This window comes from Cupressus sempervirens, chromosome 3, assembly GCF_028749045.1.
Source record: "Cupressus sempervirens isolate cs-2001-9-10 chromosome 3, ASM2874904v1, whole genome shotgun sequence".
Classification (NCBI taxonomy): Eukaryota; Viridiplantae; Streptophyta; class Pinopsida; order Cupressales; family Cupressaceae; genus Cupressus; species Cupressus sempervirens.
Window position 1 is genome coordinate 192,632,965 of NC_143120.1, and position 24,946 is coordinate 192,657,910.

General features: G+C 36.7%; 1 protein-coding gene across 7 annotated transcripts in view; it reads left to right on the forward strand.

Annotated features, from left to right (window-relative positions):
• Positions 1–24,946, forward strand: part of LOC149565466 (BAG-associated GRAM protein 1-like) — a 290,284-nt gene that overhangs the window by 181,698 nt on the left and 83,640 nt on the right. For all 7 annotated transcript variants that reach the window (XM_089819001.1, XM_089818998.1, XM_089819002.1 and 4 more), the window contains 3 exons: positions 7,792–7,821; positions 7,958–8,057; positions 15,832–15,938. In XM_089819001.1, coding sequence (XP_089675127.1) covers positions 7,792–7,821; positions 7,958–8,057; positions 15,832–15,938 — 237 coding nt within the window. The remainder of the gene's footprint in view (positions 1–7,791; positions 7,822–7,957; positions 8,058–15,831; positions 15,939–24,946) is intronic.

The window sequence follows — 24,946 nt, forward strand, 5'->3', positions numbered from 1 at the left end:
TAACTCGGGTAATGAAGAGTCATTTGGCATACACTGGGTAACTCGGTTAATGAATAGTCACTTGGGATACACTGGGTAACTCAGTTAATGAAGAGTCACTTGGCGTACATTGGGTAATTCGGTTAATGAAGAGTCACTTGGTGTACACTAGGTAACTCGGTTAATGAAGAGTCACTTGGCGTACACTAGGTAACTTGGCGAATGAAGAGTCACTTGATGTACACTGGGTAACTTGGTTAATGAAGAGTCACTTGGCGAACATTGGGTAACTTGGTCAATGAAGAGTCACTTCGTGAACACTGGAGCTACAGTAACTCGGTATCAACATGCATGATGAACAAAATGAGCAGGATAACAAGACAACCCAGGATGCTTCTGCATCAGACAACCGGGGTTGAAAGAAATGATTCTCCTAAATCATTGAGATGTCACAATCTGAGCGGAATCCAACTCAGATTGAGAAATCCATGAAGCATCTTCAATAGGCCTGTTCTTCCACTTTACCAAATATTCATAGTAATATTTTCCTCTTGTGCTCCTGCCAACTCTCTAATCCAATATCTATTCGACTTCTTCAATCCGCTTCTTAAGATAATCTTTTAATACAACAGCTTCATCATCTAACTCATGATACTTATACAAATCAACAATATTGAATATAGGAGATATATCCATGTCATCAAGTAAGTCAACTTCATAAGCATTACCACTGTCAAACTTCTTCAAGATCTTACAAGGTTGAAATTTCTTCATCTTCATCTTACTATATGTTCCAACTGGGAATCTTCCTTTCTTTAGATGAACCATCACCTCATCACCAACTTGAAAATCATGGTGTCTTCTAGACTAATCAACATTCTCCTTATACTTCTAATTACTTTGTTTCAACCTCAACTTCACTTCCTTATGCAAAGACTCCATAAAGTCAGCAAATTCTTCTCCTGCAGCACTTTTCTTTTCTTCACCAGCAACATCTCTCAAATCTGATACACCTCTAGGATGCATTCCAGTAACAATCTCAAAAGTGTCTTCACTGTACTCCTATTCACAGAATTATTATATGCAAATTTAGCTTGTGCTAATATCATCTCCCAATTACTTGGCTTATTCTCAACTATGTTAGCCGACTGGATGGTTCCGGCGGTGTTTCTGTAGCCGACGGTCTGGTGGTGTTTCGGTATTCCGTAGCCGACAGTCCGGCGGTAAATAGTTTGTAACGGATAGAATAATTGTGGCCGACGGACTCCTTTGAGAAGGTTCGACAGTAGTATTTATATTCCGTCTGGGATCATTGTAAATCATTCACTTACTATTGCGAATATTATGCTACTGTTCTGCTGTTATTTTCTGTATGCGTTCATTTACTTTACCTGTACGGTAAACAAACTAAACATCTCAACAAATTGCCTAGGCTTCTATTCACAACCTTTGTCTGTCCATCTCTCTGTGGATGGAATATAGAACTGAACTTTAGCTCAGTAGCCATCTTCTTCTACAAAGTCTTCCAAAAATAACTAACAAACTTACTGTCTTTGTCTGAAATAACACTTCTTGGTAATCCAACCAATCTCACAATCTCTTTGAAGAAAAGTTCAGCAACATGCTCAACATTTGATGTCTTCTTACATGGTATGAAATGAGCCATCTTAGAAAATCTGTCCACTACAACAAATATAGAATCATACCCCTTCACTGTCTTAGGCAATCCAAGAACAAAATCCATACTGATGTCAGTCCAAGGTTTCTCAGGAACAGTAATAGGTGTATACAAACCAGTATTTTGACTCACTCCCTTTGCAACTTGACAAACTCCACAACTCTTTACAAATTTCTGAACATTCTTATACATTTGTGGCCAATAATATTTCTCTTTCAGCAAACTCAATGTCTTATCAATTCCAAAATGTCCAGCTAATCCACCACTATGCTTTTCCTTAATCAGATTCAACCTCATAGGACTTCTAGGAATACACAATTGAATACCTTTGAACAACATACCTTCTTGAATGAAATATTCATCGTACTTACTTATGTGGTCTGTTAGATTTGGTGCTCTACACTCTCTCCACGCCTCAAAAAAATCAGGATCAGCAGCATAAAACTCTTTCATTTCATCAAAACCAAGAACTTCGACCTTCATTTCAGTCAACAAAGAACGTCTTCTACTCAATGCATCGGCAACTCTGTTAGTAACTCCACTCTTATGCTTGATTACAAATGTAAAACTCTTCAAGTACTCAATCCACTTCATATGTCTTTGATTCAATTTATGTTAACTTCTCAAGTATTGTAAAGCTTTATGATCAGCATATAGCACAAACTCTTTAGGAATCAAATAATGTCTCCACTTCTTCGAGGCTTGAACAATAGCATAAAACTCTTGATCATACACAAAATACTTCTTTTTAGCATCATTCAACTTTTCACTAAAGAAAGCAATAGGCTTACCTTCTTGACTTAATACAGCTCCTATTGCATTACTACGTGCATCACATTCAACTTGAAATACTTTGTTGAAATTAGGCAAAGCCAATACAGGTAATTCAGCAACCTTTTGTTTCAAAGTCTCAAAGCTCTTATCAGCTCCATGTGTCCACTTGAATTCCTTTTTATCTCCCTTCATTCTCTCAGTCATAGCATTACAAACAACACTGAAATTCTTTATAAACTTTCTGTAAAAACTAGCCAAACCATAAAATGATCTTACTTCACTCACATTCTCAGGTGTAGGCCATTCCAAAATTGCTTTAACCTTCTCAGGATCCATCTTCAAACCATTAGCTGAAATCACAAATCCCAGATACACAATCTCCTCTTGCATAAAAGAACACTTTTTCAGATTAATCAACAACTTTTTCTCTTTCAAACTTTGCAATACTTGTCTAATATGCTCAAGATGTTCTTCCTTAGTATTACTGAATATCAGAATATCATCCAAATAAACAATCATAAACTTACCCAAGAATCTTTTTAGAACTTCATTCATCAACCTCATGAGAGTACTAGGTGCATTAGTCAAACCAAAAGGCATAACCAACCATTCATACAAACCATCTTTTCTCTTGAAAGCAGTCTTCCATTCATCACCTTCTCTGATTCTGATATGATGATAGCCACTCTTCAAATCAATTTTGGTAAAATACTTTGCTCCACTCAAACAATCCATTATGTCATCCATCCTCGGCATAAGAAAGCTATATTTCACTGTGATTTTGTTAATAGCTTTGGAATCAGTACACATTCTCCATTCTCCATTCTTTTTAGGTGCTATTACAACAGGTACAGCGCATGGACTCAAGCTTTCTCTGATCAAACCTTTCTGCAACAACTCATGCACTTGTCTATTAAGTTCCTCATTCTCTACAGGTGTCAATCTATATAGTGCTTTGTTTGGTAAACTAGCTCCAGAAATCAGATCCATACAATGACTTGTGCTTCTTACTGGAGGTAAACCATCCGGGATATCATCAGCAATAATGTCTTTATACTTATTCAGCAACTCTGTAATTTCTTCTGACACTCGGTCAATACTACCGTCTGTCACTCGATCACCACTGACTAGCACTCGGTCAACACTATTTTCTAGCACTCGGTCTCCATTGACAAAACTCGGTTTTCTTGGAATTATAGCAAAACAGACTTGATTCTTTTTCATTTCCTTTTCAAATTGTTTCCCATTAACCATGCAAATTTTTACAGCAGTGCAATTAACCTCATCTAGACTTTCAATCAAAGGCAGCAAAGTTTGTTTCTTCCCATTTACCCAAAGAGTATATTGATTCAATCTTCCATCATGTACAGCATATCTATCATATTGCCAAGGTCTACCCAACAAAATATGACAACAATCCATGGGCATAATAGCACACAAAACTTCATCAAAGTAATGTCCAATTTTAAACTTCAGAAGGCATTGCTCACTTACCAATATCTTATGCTCATCTTTGATCCATGAAACATGATAAAGTTTGGGATGTTTCAGCATTTCCAACTACAACTTGGTGACCAGCTCTTATGATGCCAAATTTGTAGAACTTCCACTGTCAATGATCACTTTGCAGCATTTTCCAGCCATCTTACATCTTGTTTTGAAAAGACTTCTCCTTAAAACAGGTTCCTCATCACTTTCTTTATTACATAAGGTTCTTCTCACCATCAAATTTTCTCCAGCCTCAGGTCCACTTGGTGAGCCTTCATCATCTTCTTGAATCACAACATTTCTGTTACCTTGCCTACTTTCAGAGGATCTACATTCAAAAGATCTATGTCCCTCTTTACCACATTTAAAACAATTACCATGAAATCCACCTCTAGAATAGGAATTACCTCTTCCTCGGTAAGAATTAGTGCCTCCTCGGTAAGAATTACCACTTTTCCATTCGGTCTTGCCTTTGTCATCATTCTTCCATTCAGATTTGCCTTTACCCTACATAGAACTATCAAATTTGCCACTTTCTCCATAAGATCTACCTCAACCTCTCTGGAATCTACCACCTCTACCTCTTTGTCTTTGTTCATGCTTCTTTGTCAAGATCTCCTCAACTTTCAAGGCATATTGATATGCTTCTTCTACACTTTCCAACTTCACAAAACTTATTTCATCTTGAATTCCATATCTCAATCCATTAATGTACCTTGCAATTTTCTCAACATCATCATCCACATGTCTAGATCTGATGTCCAATTTATAGAATTCCTCGGTATATTCTTTCACAGTCATGTCCTTTTGTTTCAAATTTTGCATCTTTCTCAACAAGCTAGCTTGGTAATTAGCAGAAAGGAATTTGTTCTTTACCTTGTTGACCATCTTTGGCCAAGTTCTGATCTTCTCCTTTCCTCTCCTTTGTGTATCAGTTTGCAAATGCTCTCACCATAGTGATGCATGACCTTTCAACCTAGTGACTGCAATCTTCACCTTTCTATTATCAGGAGTGTTTTCATACTCAAAGAACTTCTCCATATCAAAAATCCAATCCAACACAACATTGGTATCTAGTTTTCCATCATAAGGAACAACTTCTACAGCAGGCTTTGAATTTGCCCTAGACAATATTTGCAACAATCTTTCGTCATCTTGATCTTCTTCAGGTTCTGGATTATGGTTTGGTCCTGCTGCTTCATCATCACTTATATCATCAAGATGTGCTCCTCTCCTCTGGGTTGTCTCCACAGCATCTAATCTGGCTGCAATTTGTCTCAACTAATCCAATATAGCATTATCAACATTATTTCCTCTACCACGAACCATCTTTACTAATCAAGTTCCTGCAAGATCGTAACCCTTTGCAAGTTATAGGTTAAATCTGCAAATCTGCCACCCTACAACCAAATCCAAATCAGGGTTCTACACGATCCAATCTCCACAAGGATGAACCTCAAGCTCTGATACCAATTGATGCAGGCAAAGGGTGAATAACTAGGGCCAAAGGCTCACCCAACTATCCAAACCACCCTACAAGAGTTAACACATTGGAAGCAAACACAAAGAATGGCAACCAAAGGAGGAAGAATAGTGAAATACTTTTATTGATTCGTCAAAATATCTTCATAGATGCCTAGCTGTAAGGCCTTCTGGGTTACAACCAATTACAAATACATTCACATTCAAAGATCCAACTGCAAATTCGCACTTTCAGTTCTGCTCTCTAATCTTCCTCCAAAAAAATTACCTAACTCTAAGCCTAAACACTCTATATATACTTGCCAAAATGGCTTACAGATTATTCTAGAACATTACATAAGAGGAAGGCTGACCCAACAACGGTCAGGACGCATCCCAAGAAAATAGCTTAACATAAATGTCGCGAACAAAATAAATCCCACAAGTCGGCTTGTAGAAATCACGTCCAAATGCTGACACTTGGCATACAATGGGTAACTTGGCAAATGAAGAGTCACTTGGTATACAATGGGTAACTTGGCGAATGAAGAGTCACTTGGAATACATTGGGTAACTCGGTGAATGAAGAGTCACTTGGCATGCATTGGGTAACTTGGTTAATGAAGAGTCACTTGGCATACACTGGGTAACTCGATTAATGAAGAGTCACTTGGCGAACACTGGGTAACTTGGTCAATGAAGAGTCACTTGGCGAACACTGGGTAACTTGGCGAATGAAGAGTCACTTGGCATACACTGGGTAACTCGGTTAATGAAGAGTCACTTGGCGTATACTAGGCAACTCGGTTAATAGTCACTTGGCTTACACTGGGTAACTTGGTGAATGAAGAGTCACTTGGCGTACATTGGGTAACTTGGCGAATGAAGAGTCACTTGGCGTACACTAGGTAACTTGGTTAATGAAGAGTCACTTTGCGAGCACTGGGTAACTTGGTCAATGAAGAGTCACTTGGCGAACACTGGAGCTACAATATCTTGGTATCAACATGCAGAATGAACAAAATAAGCCAGATAACAAGGCAACCCAGGATGCTCCTGCATCATATAACCCGATTTGTTCGTTGCAAATGGTCACCAACGTTGGTTAATACTTAATTTCACCTCCTAGGAATGTTTGAACTATGCATTGTTATGGATATTGGAAGGATGGATTTGACATTTTAATACTATTGCTCACATCCACAAAATAGCTATACACTTTCAGTAATAAATGCCCCTCCAAAGATGACTTAGTGCAGCCAACAATATAACAATGACCCCATACTAGGCTGTCCAAACTAGGAAGAACAATTGCAGCTGCTTCAATACCAAATCCTTCTTAAATATGTCATAGAGATAGTATGTAGAAACCAAAACAAACATTCATTCAATATTTTTAAGCTCCAATGTAACCTTTGTATAAATTCACTAGAAAGGGATTGGAGAGTTTTATTTTTCAATCCACAATTTGATGGTTTATAACTTTATGGTGATTTCAATACTATAAAGAAAACACTATAACATATGTTTTGTGGATGCTTTCAACTTCTTGTTAGCTCTGTGTGTTGAGTGTTATTGTTGGTTTGTTGCATCATAGGCTATCAACTTGTTAAGTGCTATTAGAATTTGGAAGTTGTATTTGAAGAAATCAAAAGGTTAGGAATAATCTTTATTATTATATGTATCGTGGGAGGTTGACTTGCCTCTTGGTTGTACATTGAACTCCCTATTTCAAGTGGTTTTGGGATGAGATTTGAGATTCTTCAATCAAATCTTCTATTAGTTTTTTATTTTTATCCTTAGGATTTGTTTTTATATTTTATAATAAAATTTAATATACTAAAAAATTATCAATGATATGCCATTTTCTTTTATCCTTTTTACATTGAAGTTTAATATATCAAATTTTGTATTTTAGTTTTTAATTATTAATATATAACTTGACATGTCTACTATTTAATTTTTTTTATATTTTAAAAATTCTAAATTTACTAGTCGAATGTAATAATGATTCCTTGAGTAAATTTTATCATTGTACATGAACATGAACCTTGTGACATACTTTAGGACTATATTCTTGTAAGATTATGTTTCGATGGTGTTCTCCAAATATGTACATGGAGTATATATAGTTTTGGTACATATGGTTTTTCTATTATTATGATTTCATTAATGGATGATGTGCAGTCAAGTTTATTGTTGAAATACTAATCATTGCCTTTATTATATGAATTGTTGACCTTTCAATCATCATCTGGTACATTGTTTCCTTTAGAATCGCAAAATAAGTACAGAACTGAAAAATAATAAGCTCTCAATTAGGGAGCATATTTATTTTAATATAATTTTTTATTGTTGTAAAATATTTGTTAAGTACTTACACTTCGTCTGATTGGGTTTCATAAATCTAGGTGGTTTTGCCATTTCAAGATATCGAAGAGGTATAATTATTCATATGTTTTAATTTTAGTGGTTTATATATTTATTGCATTTCTTTAAAATTTATGTGAAATATGTATTTGTTAGTCTATTATGAAGCTTATTGAGCTTTATGTTTCCTAATTTGATTCTAAACAGATAAAGAAAAGTCAGCATGCATTCATTAACCCTGCAATTACAATAATTCTTCGAGTTGGTGCTGGGGGGCAAGGAGTGCCTCCATTAGCAAGTCCAGATGGTAAGCATGTAAAAGGAAAATGGTAAAATGAGATAAAAAAACAAGGGTTTCTTTTCAATTTTGGAAAGTGTGAACTTGCAGATATAATCTCAAAGATTAAGTCTTATTGCAGGAACGATTACTTGACATAATAATTTGCCAACCTAGGTTATGGACATCTTTCGAGGAGCATAGATGTAGGACCATGAGAGTAAACTTAATTTCATATTTTTTATTCCATACAATTAGTTACTGTTAATGCTAGCGACTCATAGGATTCATAATAGTTGAGGACTGTATAACTACATCTAATTTGAGCTGGGAAGCATAGTAGGAACAATATAATTAGATGTACCAATGAAATTTTTTTTATTCTACGTTCTTAATTTATTTTTGTTATTATAAGAATGTATTTCTACTTCATGACCATGCCTATGACCCTTAATAGGTAAACTAGTGACCATCCTCTTAACTCAAAATTAACTCATTACTTTATAGTATCTGAATGAATAGTTGGCAGAATTGTTAAACTCTCTTCGTTTTTTTGCACAAACAAGCTACTTGTAGGAAACTCGTTGTTTTTGCTGAGTACTCATCGTTTCTTTGCTGAGTACTCACCAAAAACTCGAGAAGTCTAAGCTAAAAACTCCCTAAAAAACATCTAAATGTGGAATGAACTGAAACATAGAAAGAATGAGGCACAGACTAAAAAAAGTCATGATTCTGCCCTATCAATGATATTTTGCATGAAAGTTTTCATTTTTATAAGAAAAGGGTCCAAAATTCTAATCTCTTGTAATTGAAAAATTGTGAAAATGACATGTGCCATGAGGGTTTTTATGATTTCAAAGCCCTTGATATGGGCTTGGCGAGAGGTAGGCAGGGGCGTGGAGCTTTCCTCCTTAATTCTGCCTTGAATTGCAACAAAGAGAAAACTTGAGGTGCTACCCTCAGACTTTGCAAGGAGCACTATGCCTTGAACTTGTTAGGGGAGTTACCCCTTGACTGCCATGAGAGGCACTACCCACTGACCTTAATAGGGTTTTGTCCCTACCCCCACGAGGGCAGCTGCCCCTTGACCATGTTGGGGTGTTAACCCTATACCCCATGAGGGGAGCTTCTCCATCACCACATTAGAGTTTTTACTTCCAAATCTCATTAGTCATTTCAATCTTTTGCCATATAATAAATTTGACTACAATGAGTGGTTTGGAAATGGACGTGAAAATTGACAAGTTAGAGTCTTAAACAAGTATCTTTAATATTTATCACTACCATAATATCATTGATCCAACAATGAGGTATTTAACTATTACTAACAAAGATTCAAATGTCAACATTATTATATATACAATACAAACTTTAACTTTATACAAGAAAGGTGGTGGAAAAATTGGAGGTCATTGATTTGGATGACATTGATCCTTACAAAGATTGGACAAGGTAAGGGTACATGTTCTAGTACATATTTAACATTCTAAAAGTACTAATTATTTAAGGCTCATAAATTCAATTGTTTATTTTCCATTTTTTTTTGAAATACATTGTGACTTGCAACAAAGAAATTAATCATGAATTGAAATTCAGTGATTCACAATTCAATGGTTTGTTAAAGACTCAAATTGTCTATACAAATTGAAAATTACGACCAGTATTCATTACTTTTCTTATGGCTTTTCAATGTCTCTATCATGAGCATGATGATGAGAACACACTTATATTGAGAGAGGGATGAAGCAATATAAGACAAGATTTTACTTATTTCTAAAAGTTAATTACCACAATAATTGCAAACACAAGATCTGCACAATTAAGAATGCAAGATATACCAGGAATCCTTTTAAAGAAAAACCATGGAGAAGCACTGCTTGCACACTCTGTTGTTTTTGGGCCTCTACTTGGGCAATAGCACTCTGATGAAGTACAATTTATAAGTGACGTAACAGATTTTTTTTCTCTCTATAATGAATATTAAAAAAAAGCATGGAGAAAAATTTCCTGGATCTGCTATCCAAATTGCAATATCCCACTGTGATTTGGATATTTTTTGTACTCACTTCCTTAATTCAGTTCTCAGACATTTAGACAAACAATTTTCTTGCATGTATATCTGATAAAACCATTAAGACGACAATATTCTCATTAAGGAACATATTTCAGATAATATCAGACTATGACAAGTTCTGGTTGGAATCAAACATTGACCTTAATACAACAGCAGCATTGCATGCATTAAACTGAGAGACACATATCAGTTCAGAAGTTCCTTAGCGAGCAGATATGATGGATATACAACAGCTTTATGCATGAATGTGAGTAATAGCATCAGCAGTTTGAAATAAATATTGCAGAATTAAGAAACTCATGCTAAGAATTATTCCTTCAAAATTCTTTTAAAAAAATTAAATTTTTTCCCCACAAATCTCCTTTATATTGTGCTCCAAACCTTAGCATCTGTAGACCTGAAAATAAACTTCCATCCAAACCCTAGAAAAGTAAACTGAAAATTGACCATCTCTATCAAATCAACACCAAAAAGTATCAATAGATACATCAGAAAAACCCTTGGATGGAGTCTTTAACAAAGTATTCCTGGGCGGTCCTCCACAATCCACACCTACAATTAGGTTCTTGAGATTTTTCATTCCCAAAAACTCAATCTTCAGTAACATGCAAACCTTTCTTTCTTCTTCTCTTCAAATTATCAAGAAATTGAATAACAATGAAAAAGATGTTGTCGGTAAAATCTATAGTGTAGCCGACGGGTAGAATAGTATCCGAATGGGTGCGTGACGGTTGAATCACCCTTCAAGAAAGGATACGTACACCGTCCGGAAGGGACTTTGGATCATCATGGTAATCATTGGAGTTATTGTAATAAGCATATTGCATATATGAATAAAGTATTTGTTCTGCATTATATCTTATTATACTACATGCATTAAGTATTCTTTTAACCTGTACGGTAAACATTTGGCGCCGTTGCCAGTCGAACCTAGAACGAAGGAAGTATGATGAAGATTAATGCCTAATTTGCTTAACAAGGATAGGAATAAGATAAAAGACAAGGATGAAATACATACAACACAAGAAGTTTTAATTTTAGCACAACAAGTGGAGCGCAGACAGAAGCTTCAGCAAATTGCTAACGGACATCAAGGGGGTGAAGGGGTACAAATAAAGGGAGTGCATTCACCTAGTAGACTGAGGAGTGATAAGGAATTGCTAGAAGAGACTCGACAACAATTAAATTTGGTGGAAGAGACAAGGGAAGAGTTCCTTAACTTGTATACGCCAAGGGTAGAGCATTTGAACAGAAGGGAAGCAACTCACACGGCTCGAAGTGTTGAGGGAGCACAAGCGTTGAGTGAACTTTTTGTTCCCGATACACCCAACGAGCGGATACAGGAAGAAAATCGAACAAACTCACTTGAGGAAGATCTTTTTTTACCAGGTAATGCAGTTGTTGGAAGTAGGGCAATGGTCCTAAGCAACGTGGTTGTGCAAAACAACGCAGGTGCTTAGAACAGTGTAGGTACACAGCAAGTACCTTAGAATCAAAAGAAAGTAACAATGGTAGGACCAAAGGAGAAATTGTCAAAGTTTAATGGAGACGAGACGACAGATCCAATTAGACATTGCAAGACGTGTGAAACAATATGGAAGGCAAACGGTGTAACAAATGAAGATGATTGGGTCCGGCAGTTTTCATTGACCCTACAGGGCATAGCAATTGATTGGTTTGCAGACACGGATCCTCATAAGCTAACTACATGGTTAGAAGTTAGAATGGAGTTCATAGCAGAGTTTCGACTACTAAGAGATGACAATGAAATTGTAGCAGAGATATACAACACAAAGCAAGGAAAGAACGAAACAATCTGTGCTTATGCAAGACAAAGAAAAGAGTTGATTGGGAAGACGGCGAGTCAATTGGCTAACGGATTGAAAAAATGATGGTTTGTGGAGGGCCTACGGCCGGCTCTAAAAGAGAAAATGAAGATTGTACCTTTAGCATCGTACACAAATACATATAATAGGGCGATGGATTTGGAAAGTGAACAGAAAACAAGTAAGAAGAAGCATAAATCGTTGGATTTAGACGATTCATCTTTCGAAAGTAGCAGCAGTGATGAAGAATCAAGCAAGAAAGTTCGAGCGTTATAGAAGGATATGCTATGGATGATGAAAGAATTTAAAAATTTGAAAAAGAATCCGAACTCAGTGAAGGGAGAATTGTGTTGTACGAACTGTAAGGAGGAAGGCCACACAAAGAGTTCATGTCCGAAGAAACAATTCTGTGATATCTGCCAGGTGGCGGGACATTCCATAAAGGAGTGCCCATTCAATATGAAGTCAAAAGGACACCAACAAGTGTTACTAACGTAGGAAGTGTCCACCGGAAATAACATGAACAACGATGCAACCTTAGAAGGTTATTGCAACAATAACTGGCGTTGAAGGGGTGGAAATAATAATAACAATAATAATAATGGAGGTTGGAGTCAAATTCAATACGACGTGAGTGGACGACCAATGATACAGTTCCATGTGTGCAACCTCTGGGGGCACTTCGCTAGAGATTGTAGCACAAAGGAGACACTCTAGCTCTTATGCAGATGGTGCGGTCTGGGAGATCATGACGATTCAAAATGCCTAAAGCAGGGGGTAAATTTGCTAAGTATCGAAGCATGTGATGAGAAGGTACTAGCCATTACACGTGAGCAAGCTAAGAAGGTGAAATACTTTGATGCAAAAGAAGAAAAGGAGAGGTTATAGCAAGCACAAATAGAGTTGGAAAAACAAATGAAAACAGGAAAGTTGCAAGTAAAAGACACTGCCAATACCTCAAAAAAGAACTTAGCTGAATAAAACATGGTGAGACAGGTAATGCAAATAGAAGTCCCTATTAAATTAAATGACCTCCTTCTCACAATGCCACAGTTACGGACAGCCATTCTAAATATTACACCAATTCTGAAAGTGACAGAGGAAACAGGAAGGGACAGTAGTGGAATGACGGTAATAGACCCAATGCTACTAGCACTCACAAGAGGAAGGCATCCGGCAGTAGTCGAGATGGGCATTCTACGAACTGTACTAACAGACACAATTGTGGACAAAGGGTCAAGCGTGAATGTGTTACAAGAAGATATATGGAAAAAGTTAGGACAACCTACACTGTGGCCAGCTACATTCCAGTTACTCATGACAGATCAACACGGAATCAAATCGTTGGGAACCTTGATGGCACAGCCAATAACTATTGAAACGCAACCATTTTTATTAGATTTTTTGGTCATTCCACTGAAAAGAAAAGGGTATGATGCTATCCTTGAATGGTGCTGGTAGGTGCAAGCAAAAGTAAAACATGACTGGAAACCAAATACCGTATCCATGGAATGTGGAGGCAGGAGATTCATAATTGACCTACACACACAAATGGTAGGGGAAGAGGCAATGTCGTCAGACTCAGAAGGTGGAAGCGAGAGTAACAATGAAGAAAAGAGAATGAAACTGGACGAAGGAGTATTGAGATTAGGAGGGTCAAATGACAACGACCTAGACTTGGCGAACAACCTATTCCACTAGCAGATGGAGGATTACGAGCTCTTTCGGAGCTGTAATATGTTAAGGGTCGACGAAGGTGAGAAAGGAGAGGAAAATTAATGTCCAAAGGAATATAGAGAAGCGGAAGAAGGAAAGACGGTTACGGCTGAAGCTAAAGGGAAGAACATACCGTACGAACCTAGCAAAAAGAAATATTCCACCGTACGGTACACAGTGAACGGACCGCACAGAAAGAAAATGTTACGCCACACCATGGATTTAGTAGAAAGGTGCCGATAGCAAGGAAAACACATCGTACGGTTTGCACAAGAAATAAAGAGGAAGGGCTTAATAAAAACTGCAATTGTATGGAGTGATGGTTCTAGAATCAAGAATATAGTTATTGATGGCAAGGGGTGGCAGTCGACGAAATTCATGGTATCGAGTTTCGAGAACAAACTAGGTGATATAGAAAGCCTGAGGGAGAGATTGTATAACTTAAATAAACTTGATGAGCGATGATTGCAAGCACAATGGGCCATGGAGGTTACATAGAATAGGCGAAAAGTATGGCATAACGAGCATTTGGAATTGAATATATTTCAACCAGGCCAGTTAGTTTTGAAGAATACTGGGCGGAATGAAATCAGACGCAAGCAAACCTCTTTTTAGTTCTCCATTGCTTGCACTCAAACCACTAAGCAATGGTCCTCACAAAACTGCTGGATATCAAACTTGGCAGCTAACTTATCTTTCCAACTATCAGAGAGCTATCGACATTCACAATGCAGCCAATACGAAGCTTCAGGAACAAATTTCATTTTATTTCTGCAGTCTCACTGGCTTGGGAAGAGAACCTGCTCTAATACCATGTTAATTATAATCAGATTTATAAGAAATAAGAATTTCAAAATTTTAATCACTGTTCTCTACACGTATGTGCAGATTCTATATGATATGTTGCTGCTGTAACTTGTAATAGTGCTTATTGATTTCTGTATGTTTCAAGTTACTCTTTCAATTAATATGTATATGATATGACAAGACATGTCTCATGCAGAGACATGTATCTTGTTAATATCTTAACTCATATATTTCATAAATGATATTCGCTCAATGTGTTATATATATATATATATATATATATATAAAACAAACACACATATATAATGTCTTCTTAATAATTTATTATCCATAATAATAATGCTCCTTGATAATAATAGAGCATCAAAGGTATATTGCAAAAAAAAGTGGGGAAAATTTAACCTTCAAGCCTGATAATTGATTAGGATCCATATGATAATAATGGTGGAATGATGGATGCTAGGTATGTGTGCATGTGGCTACAATTTTCTTCAATAATGAAAGATTCATCAAGATTTTATAGAATTTGATACGATTGAAAACAAATCACCAGCGCAAACTATAATTTTTTTTCCTTCCAAATTGAAAAATTTCGCCAACAATATTATTTTTTCTCCACAAAATAAGGTAGGATTGGCCAGGATTTTACACCTTTTCTTAGGAGGGAGTTTCTAAAAGTTATAGCTGGGATGGGCTAACCAATTGGACTCTTAACAGTCGTAGCCTCATTTGTATGGTTTGCCTCCTCATTGTTGCCAACCAAGCTTCAAGAGGATCTAAGAAAGAATATAGATTTTTTATTTGCCCCAATGATTTCCCAACTGCATCCTTCTCTCATTTTTTTCTATTCTTGGACTAATATCTTGTGAGCCTGGCACAGTTAAATATGTACAGTTTCTTTTTTCTATCTAATATGGTGAGGTCCTTTCTGAAAGAAAAACCCTGTATCTTTTAGTACATTTCTACTAGTTTCCTCCTTAGTTCATCACTGGGATCTTAAATGAACACAAAGGATTTCTTTTTTACCTATGTGGTTCTCTAAAAGGGAATTGAATGACTCTCCATATCCATATTGGCAAGTTTCTTTCCACCTAAAAACATGTGCATTATCTCACTGATCTGGATATATGATTTTGACAATCATTCGAGATTTATTTTATAGAGTAATTCATTTTCATCATTCAATGCACTTAAACATGATTATCTAGATATCACATGGATACATGCACTATTGAAATAACCTAGGAAACAATGATTGCTAGGTACTTCAAACATAAAATCTCATCTTTCAAATATCTACGTAAGAAATTTCCTTGCATTGTTTTGTCTTTTCTGTTCTACTGATTGATGTTATTGAAAGTACTGATTTTTCCCACCCTAGGACGGGCTAAATACAAGTTTGCCTCCTTCTGGAATCGAAATCATGCTCACAGAGTTCTACAAAGGACAGCAAAGAATTTCAAGGCAATGGTGGAAGCTGAACAAAAGGTATATTATACATCGTTTTCATTGCAATTATTTTTTTCTTTTATTTATTTAGTTTACACTGCTGAACTGTTGTTGGTTCAGTCAATATCTTTTGCACATGACTATGGACTAAAGGTATTACATAAAGAAATGAAACTTGTATGTGTTCTAAAGTTAATTGTTCAAATCATTATTATTCTTAGTGAATATGTCAACTGTTGTTAGATTGTGTAAGTTACAATTCTAGTACATTATTCTGACTGAAGACTCTTAGGGTGGGATTTTGCCTTTTCCCTGACAAAAAGTTTAGTGAAACACAATGAATTAGGCTGAGGGAATACATAAAATAAGAGCAGACCAATTATTATCTCACTTATAAGCAAAGATTCATATGAGAACTCCAAGCTGATCGCTCAAGCAAGATATATGATAACCATGATTTGATGATTACGCCAAATCTGAAGCTGCTAGCATATGTTGTTGGACAATGGATGTTGTTGGACATATCCATTGTCCCCTGCGATACATTAGATGATATTGAAGTTGCTAGCAAATGTTGTTGGAGGTATCCACTGTCCTCTGCGATACATTAACTCGCCTTATCATCTACCCTAATGTTGATGCTATTTGTGATTCCATTTAAACTTTCACAAACATATTAGGATAGGAACATGATATAGTTTACGACATAACTTGATGTTTTAACAAAATGCCCCCCATCCTTGCACAAGTATTAATAGGGTGTGTGGAGATTCTAGCAAGATCATCAGGTCAAGTGCATAAACCTTCACCTTTATGTATGGAATATAATATGATGCATTTCACACTTGTGCATGAATGTATCCTAGCAGGGCAAATGTCCAAACTTCTGCATTTTGGTCCTGCCAGGGCACCTTTGGACCTTCCTTTACCTTACTTAAATGTACTAATGGGTATTGGTGTTGACCTTGATTGTTTTTATTCCATTCAGTTTAAACAGTTGTCTTGGGTAGTTATGGGTTTGCAAATATGGCTTCCAATATATGTTTTTAGTATCTAATTGATCAACAAATATTTTTACTAAGAAAAATACATCTATCTTGCCTATAGTGTTTATTCTATTCAAGTAAATACAATAAAAAATATTCAGTAACATATATGATAGATGGGCTGATTGCCTGTTTTCTCAACTCTTATGGCAGGGCCCTATGCAGCTATTTAACTAATTATCTTTAGGAAGCACTTCTCAAATTTGTTTCAGAGTTCCTTTTGGGGCCGACGCTACCATGATATTGTTTTATTTCAAGTAACTGTGAATTGAAAATCTTTTTGTTCCAATAGAATCCTTTTTGAATAAAAGGAGGGAAGGAAAATGTGTATTTGTGTAGCACAATACTGGTTAACCAATTAAAAAGCTCTCTCTCTCTCTCTCTCTCTCTCTCTCTCTCTCTCTCTCTCTGTGTATATATATAATAGGTTTTTATGCCATTTATGGAAGAAGTAAAATAATGGTTAACAATGGCTGCATAATTTTAGGTCCATCTCATCTTATTAGTGATTTGAGCTGTGAACTTGATGTAATGACCTTACTCAAATCTGACCTTAAAATGCTGATTGAAGGCTCAAAGAATTTCGCCAAACACTTCACATACAAGGGTCATACGACTGATATAACATTTCAGTTTTCTTTAATGACTCTTTTCTTCAATTAGCATCAATGAGAATGTTTACAAATGATTCTAAATTGACTAAACAATGACCTAACATAAATATGCAACTTATTTTAACAATATTCAATGCATATATGTCAATGAAACTACTTGCAATATGCAGCTACAGCAACTAGTAATTATGACAAACACTTTGGATGCAACCTAAGATGACATTTATGCACTTACAGCCAAGTGGTATTTTAACAAACATTTGGTATGCATAATTATAACATTATTTATGCCAAAAAAGAGAACCTACAGCCAATTGACATTTTGACAAACAATTGGCATGCAAACTAATAAGTTGATCATGAATGATAATAACATATTCAATTACAATAGTAGTTGACCAACAACTTACATCTCCTTCTTTGCAATAAAATGTCTACTACAATGATGCTATGAATTGGTCAAGACTCTTGGCTTACAATTGATTGACAATAGTGCCAAATTTGATTTTCTGAGTATTCACTTATAGCAGCAATTAAAATGCCTATGATGACAATGCAAACTACTTAGTGAATGCAAGAAGAACCTGATAATGATGACGCCCAATGTTGTTGACGAAGAAACAATAAAAATCCAATGTGCTAGGCACCTTCCAAGCTCAAATCGAAATACTCAAGTTGCTACCCGTGTTCTTGCTTGGCAAAAGTTTAGATAATTAATTGCAGCACCAAACACCTTCCAATTTGCTCCTAAAATGATTGTCTCGACGATAGGAATTGAATGCAACAATACCCAGAATGATTGGCCTCCTCAATTGAAAAGTATGAGCGAAAACATGAGACTCAAATAAGCTGATCAACCTCCATGACAACAGATTATGAAGGTCTTTAATGATCTTGCTCAATAACATAATCAATCTCAGCAATACATCAACTGCTGAAGTAACTTCTCCATCAAATGCAACAATACATCAATTGTTGCAAGTGCAATAATACATCAACTATTGTACTCAAATAATCTCCATCGTGAAGCACAAGATTGGAATTTTGAAGTAAAGCCCACAATCAGCAATAATTTAGCTGGTATCTCACAGCCTCAAAATTGCGTTACCAATGAGGGTTTTCGTCCTCAACGGGTCCTCCAATGGCTGAAATCCTAGCTGGCTTCTCCACCACCAAAAATTCATCAATTCAAACAACAATTCTTAGATGATGAGAATGAGGCCCATGATGTCTATTTATACTTTTTCCTCAAGAGGTTAGCCCAAAATCTAGAAGCTTCTAGAAATTATTTTATTTTATTAAGTGACTTTATGATATATTATTTTATTTAAGTCACTTTATTAAATTAATTAAATATAAAGTTACTTTTTAATATTTATTTATTTGATAACTTTATAAATAATTAACTTAATACCACTTATTTATTTAATTAAAATAATTAATTAGTCATCCTCATAAAATATTCATTATTTTGGACAACTTAATTAATTAAATTAATTAAATCAAATTACTTCCAAAACGGGGACGTTACACTTGATATCCATAAGGTTGTCTCCCAAGTTCTATGGGTGCCAAACCTTGGAAGAGTATCACGAAATGGTGAACATCTATTCAAATTGGGCAAGATATGGCCAATTACTTAGGTTTGTAAGACTTCCTTGCTTATGGGTTTGCAAGACAAATGGGGGTTATCAATATTGTGATCGGATATTTTCCTTTTTGTAAAGCATACTCTTTTCATAGCATGTCCCAATACCTGAGATACCATGTTCCTTATATTCGCATTGGAATTTAATTTTGGTGTTGTATTGGTATCGATATGGTCGAGGACTTCAAGTTTGCCTCTGGGATTGTCTTGGGCATGGCCTGACCACCTGAGTTCTCTTTGGAAGCCTCCAAATTTATTGCTGATTTATTCTAAAGCTGGTGTGTGAATTTGGAGAGGACACAGCACTTGCGAATTGTGAGGTGATTCATAGGGTGGGCTGGAGTTACCATATTGCTGGCACTAAATCCTTTATGGTTGTTCTTCAATAGTTACAGAAAAAAATTGTGGCACTTTGGGGTATGGATGCGGAGCCAAAAACCTCTTTTGCTAATTGTCGGTAATCCCAAAAGGGAAAATTTGGAATGGAATCAGATGCAATGAAAGTCGTGGGAATACTTGTTGCTTTTTGAATAGTCCAATGCTGTCATTTGAGGAAACTCTGAGCAGTTAATGAAGTTTTAAAAGATTTTTCAAATCCATGAGTGGGAGCTTAAGAGGGAAACAAGGATGAATGTCAACAACTGCTGTCATAAGGTCATAACCTTATGGATTTATGAGTATCACTCTTCTTTTTAAAATTATAACTTTGATGTTTGAAGATGCATATATAAATTTATAATATATGTATATACATGCATATGTACCTATATGTGTATGGACCTACCTAGAACCGTACCCATGGGAAAAAAGTTGTTGTGCCGACTAAACAATATCTGAATGGGCAAAATAGTCCAATACAGGTGTCATAATATATCTATATACTAGTTTGACAAGCAGGGCTACACGCCTTTAATAGTAGTAAACTTACCGGACATGAATTTAGTGAAATGAATGCACCCATCCCTCACTGGTATACCTCTTATGCCTGAATATTGGTAAAACTGCCCAAACATAACTGAAAGAAAGTGATTTTCGTGAATTGTTTGGGTTTTCGGTATTGGCAAGTGGAGTTTATAGCAGATTGGCACCTAATCCAGTTAGGAAACAGTGTTAGAGATTACTTACAACATTATCTTAAATCTAGATTCAAGGTTTAATTAATAAGGCGCATTTACCTTAACCTATAGATGTAGATGTCGATTTCTCAAACCTTCCTCAAATCATCAAGGAACATATATAATCATCCTTTAAGAGTATCCACTATTTCTTTGTCTAAAGGAATAACAAGCTAGATCATTACACAATATATATAAAAGATTTTTTTCTAATATGTTGTCTGATAGTTGAGTAGAAAGAAACTATAGTGCAAGTCCATCCTTCCATAGGACTTTGAAAATATCTATTGACATAGGATAGTTGTTGTTCAATACAAGTTTTCATATCTCAAATAAAGTGGGTTGATACTCATTACCATTTAATCGGCTTAATCGTGAAATTTATATTGAAAGATCTCAAAAGAATCCTTTCACTAAACTTCTATAAATTTTAATTAAAATAATAGATTTTCCTGTGCTTTCCTTGTGGTCTTAGAGAATTAGACAGAAGTTGTAGAAAGATTGTTTCTTTTCTTTTTTTGTATTTTCTAGATATAAGTAAAACAATAATTAACCATAGCAGCAAATAATATAATACTTAGTCAACCATAATAGTTGCAAATCGTATCAACGAAGATATGTAATCAGTATGCTAGCAAAGGTGTTTACAAACAAAGAATGAAGACACTAGCTGCAAGAATGGACCAGCCATGCACCAAAAGGGTAGAGTTGGCTAACGTAAGCCAACCAACAAATCACGTGCCAGCTGAAAAGTAGTCGTACGACTACTATAGTCACGCCTAGGCAAGAAAAAGCTCCCAACATGCCAAACAAGACCCTCAACGTGCAATGCACAAGCACCACCAAACGCTGAACTTAACAATCTTTGTCAACTGCTGAAACAATCTTGTAGAATGTTGTTGAAACCATCTATTGGGGTTTGCATCCCAATAGCCAACCTCTAAGGTTTGCATCCCAGTCCTCTAGAATCGCTCCTTAAAGAAAAATTGCAAATACCAAGAATGAAGATGTAAAAGATAGTGAAAGAATGAGCCAACATCTCCTCTTATCTCCCTCTCAAAGCCAATCGAACCCTAAAGGGAGAATATGCCTTTCCCTTTACTATAAAATGGCATCTTCTCAATTAAAAGGCCTTTATATATAGGAAAAATGCCCCTTTCCTCAAATAACATAACTCTAGGTGCCTGAAGGTCTCTGGATGATGAAACTAAGTTATAATAATTCAAGACCTTTCCAACGAGCTATAACACATAGGCCTGCCTGACCAGATGAAGCCAAAATCCCCTTATTACTCCAATTAGCTATATAAATAGCTTTATTCTAAATTATTTAAATGCAAACTTAGGAAATATTAAAATTTCCTTTTATTCAACTCAAAAGCCAAACCAACCAAATAATCAATGAATGGGTCCTATCACCTACCTATGATTGATGTTGGGCAATGTGGGTCAACTGGCAATCCCATCCCTAAAAACTAGGGATGCTCGTAGAAACTAGGGAATATACCCTGTCACCCTAAAATTGAAACCGTATACCCATCCCGAGGAGCCTCAAATCTGATCACTGCCATAACCTCCTAAATTTTAGGAAAATCCCCAAAAATTAAGGAACTGCCCTGACTGGCTCTCAAATTGACTGTATAATCAACTTTGGTCACTAAGTATCTAGTATGAGTCTCTATCCACCACTGCTAGCCTGCAAGACTCCAATAATAGGCCAACTCTCATGACTCTGCTAGTCAAACTAGAGAGAGGACAAGATAGTCCTCCCTTCTCGGAGATGCTTGCCCACAAGCAACTGCAATGCTAGATGCTACAAAATAGACTCACCCTCCTAGGTGGCATCCTCTATTGGTAGACTTCTCCAACTCACTAAGTACTTCTGAATCACCCTACTCTTTAATCGTCTCTCCCTGACCTCCAGAATCTTCTCAAGGACCAAAGTCAATTTGCCCTCTTTATCCAAAGGAGGTAAATCATGTGATGTTGTAATATGCTGCCCCCGTGCCTTCTTCAGGCATGACATGTGGAACAAATTATGAACCCTACTATGTGGTGGTAACTTGACCTCATAGGCCGCCTCTCCAACTCACCTGAGTACTCTGTAAGGTCCATAAAAACAAGGCTTGAGCTTTTCAACTCTTCCCCAATTAACGGTGCTCCGTATGTAAGGTTGTAGACGAAGGAAAATCATGTCACCCACCTCAAATGCTCTCTTCATCCTGTGCCGATCAATGTACATCTTCTGCTAATTCTGAGCATGCTACAAGTTCTCCCTAAGAGATCTCATGCTATCTTGGTTCTCCTGCAACTAATCCTGTACCAAGGGAACTCTATTTTCACTAAAAGTCAAATCAAAAAAAGATAATGGCCTGTAGCCATAAAGAGCTCTTAAGGGAGTCATGTCAATAAACATGCCGTGCTTAGTATTATAACAATATTCACCCAAATACAGCCAACGCACCCATGCCTTCTGTTACCCTAACACAGTTGCGCAAATACCCCTCCACCCACTTATTAACTACCTCAGTTTGTCCATCTGCCTGAGGATGGTAGCTAGTGTTGGGGGTCAATTTTGTGCCTACTAGCCTGAAAAGTTCCTGCCAGAAGGAACTCATAAACCTATTGTCCCTGTTACTCACTATGGTCTTGGGGAGACCATAGAGTCTAAATATCTCTCTAAAAAACAACTCAGCTACCTGTGAAGCTGTGAAGTCCGCTACAATAGGAAAGAAGTGGGTATACTTAGTCAATTTGTCCACCACAACATAAATGCAATCCTTCCCTTGAACTCGAGAAAGACCTGTAATGAAATCCATAGATATCCCTGTCCACTTCTACTTCGGTATAGGTAGAAACTGCAACAATCCAGCCAGAAAAATATGCTCTGACTTGTTCTGCTAACAAGTCATGCATTCACGAACATGGCATAAGACATCATCCTTGAGTCCCTTCCAAGAGAATCTCTCCCGTACCACCCTACAGGTCTTACCATAATCCAGATGTCGTGTTGTAGGAGTGTGATGGTAAGCATGCAAAACCTGCTCCTTCAACTGTGATTCAGGATCAAGGTAGACCCTACCCTTGTAGTAGATGACATCATCCACTACACTAAATCTGTCATTGTGTGTCAACCCATCCATGATCTCACAAGCATGTTGATTTTTGGAATACTCAACTAAAAGTTAAGCCTTCCAATTTGTCTAAATCTCGCTCAATGAACATAGGGCAGCAAGTGATGGCTTCCTGGAAAGTGCATCAGCAACAGTATTGTTCTTCCCCTTGATGAACTCTGTCAAAATCATACGCCTGCACCTTGCTAACCCACTTCTGTTGCCTATCATTAAGCTATTTTTGATCAAGGAAATATTTCAAACTATTATGGTCCATCCTCACCGCAAATTTTCTGCCAACAAGATACTGTCTGAATTTAGCCAATGCATGCATGATAGCAAACATTTCCTTGTCATATGTGGAATACAACCTCTCATTATCCCACAGCTTCCTACTCTTGTAGGCAATGGAGTGTCTGTTCTGCATCAACACCACCCCTATCCTTTCAGCTGAAGCATCACACTCAAGTACAAATGGCTGTGAGAAATCAAAGAGTTCCAAAACTGGACAAGTGCTCATAACCTCGTTGAGTCTCTCAAAGACTCCCTATGTCGGCTTTGTCCATCTAAAGGCTCCTTTCTTCATAAGATTTGTTAAAGGTGTTGCTAACTGAGAGAATCCCCTTACCAACCTCCTATAATAGGCATATAAACCAAGGAACCCATGCAACTCAATAATATTCCTAGGAGAGGGCCACTCGCGAATTGCCTAAATCTTCTCCTCATGCACTTTCACTCCCTCTGCACTAATCACGTAACCTGATTATAAAATCCCTCTAAGTCCAAATTCATATTTGGACAATTTAGCAAATAGAGACTAACTCTCCATGATGCTAAGCATCTCCTCAATGTGTCTGAGATGATCCTCCCATGTCCAATTGTAAATCAATATGTCATCAAAAAATACCAGAAACAATTTCCAAAACTGCTTGTTGAAGATGTGGTTCATACAAGACTAGAAAGTGGCAGATGCATTAGTGAGGCCAAAAGGCATCACCAAAAACTCATAGTGCCCAAAGTGACAATGGAAAGCAGTCTTCTGCATGTCCTCATCGTGCACATGAATCTGATGATAATTTGAATGGAGATCAATCTTGAAGAAGTAGATAGCTCCATGTAGCTCATCTAACAACTCTTCAATGCATGGAATGAGGTATTTATTCTTGATTGTCTTTTTGTTCAAGGCTCTATAATCATTACACATCCACAAAGTCCCATCCTTCTTAACAAGCACCACAGAATAAGCAAAAGGGCGAGAGCTTGGGTGAATGAATCCCATATCTAGTAACTCATGGATGGTCCTCTCAATCTCATCTTTGTATGCTCTAGGATGACGATATGGGGTAGTAATCATGGGCTAAGCCCCATCCTCCATCTCTGTCCCATGCTCAAAACCTCTATCAAGAGGTACACCAGAAGGTATGTCATCAGTCCATCACTGACTATATGTCTACATGAAAGGCCCTACCATCTTGACGTGTAGGTATTTTGGACTTCACAAAACATGTAGCC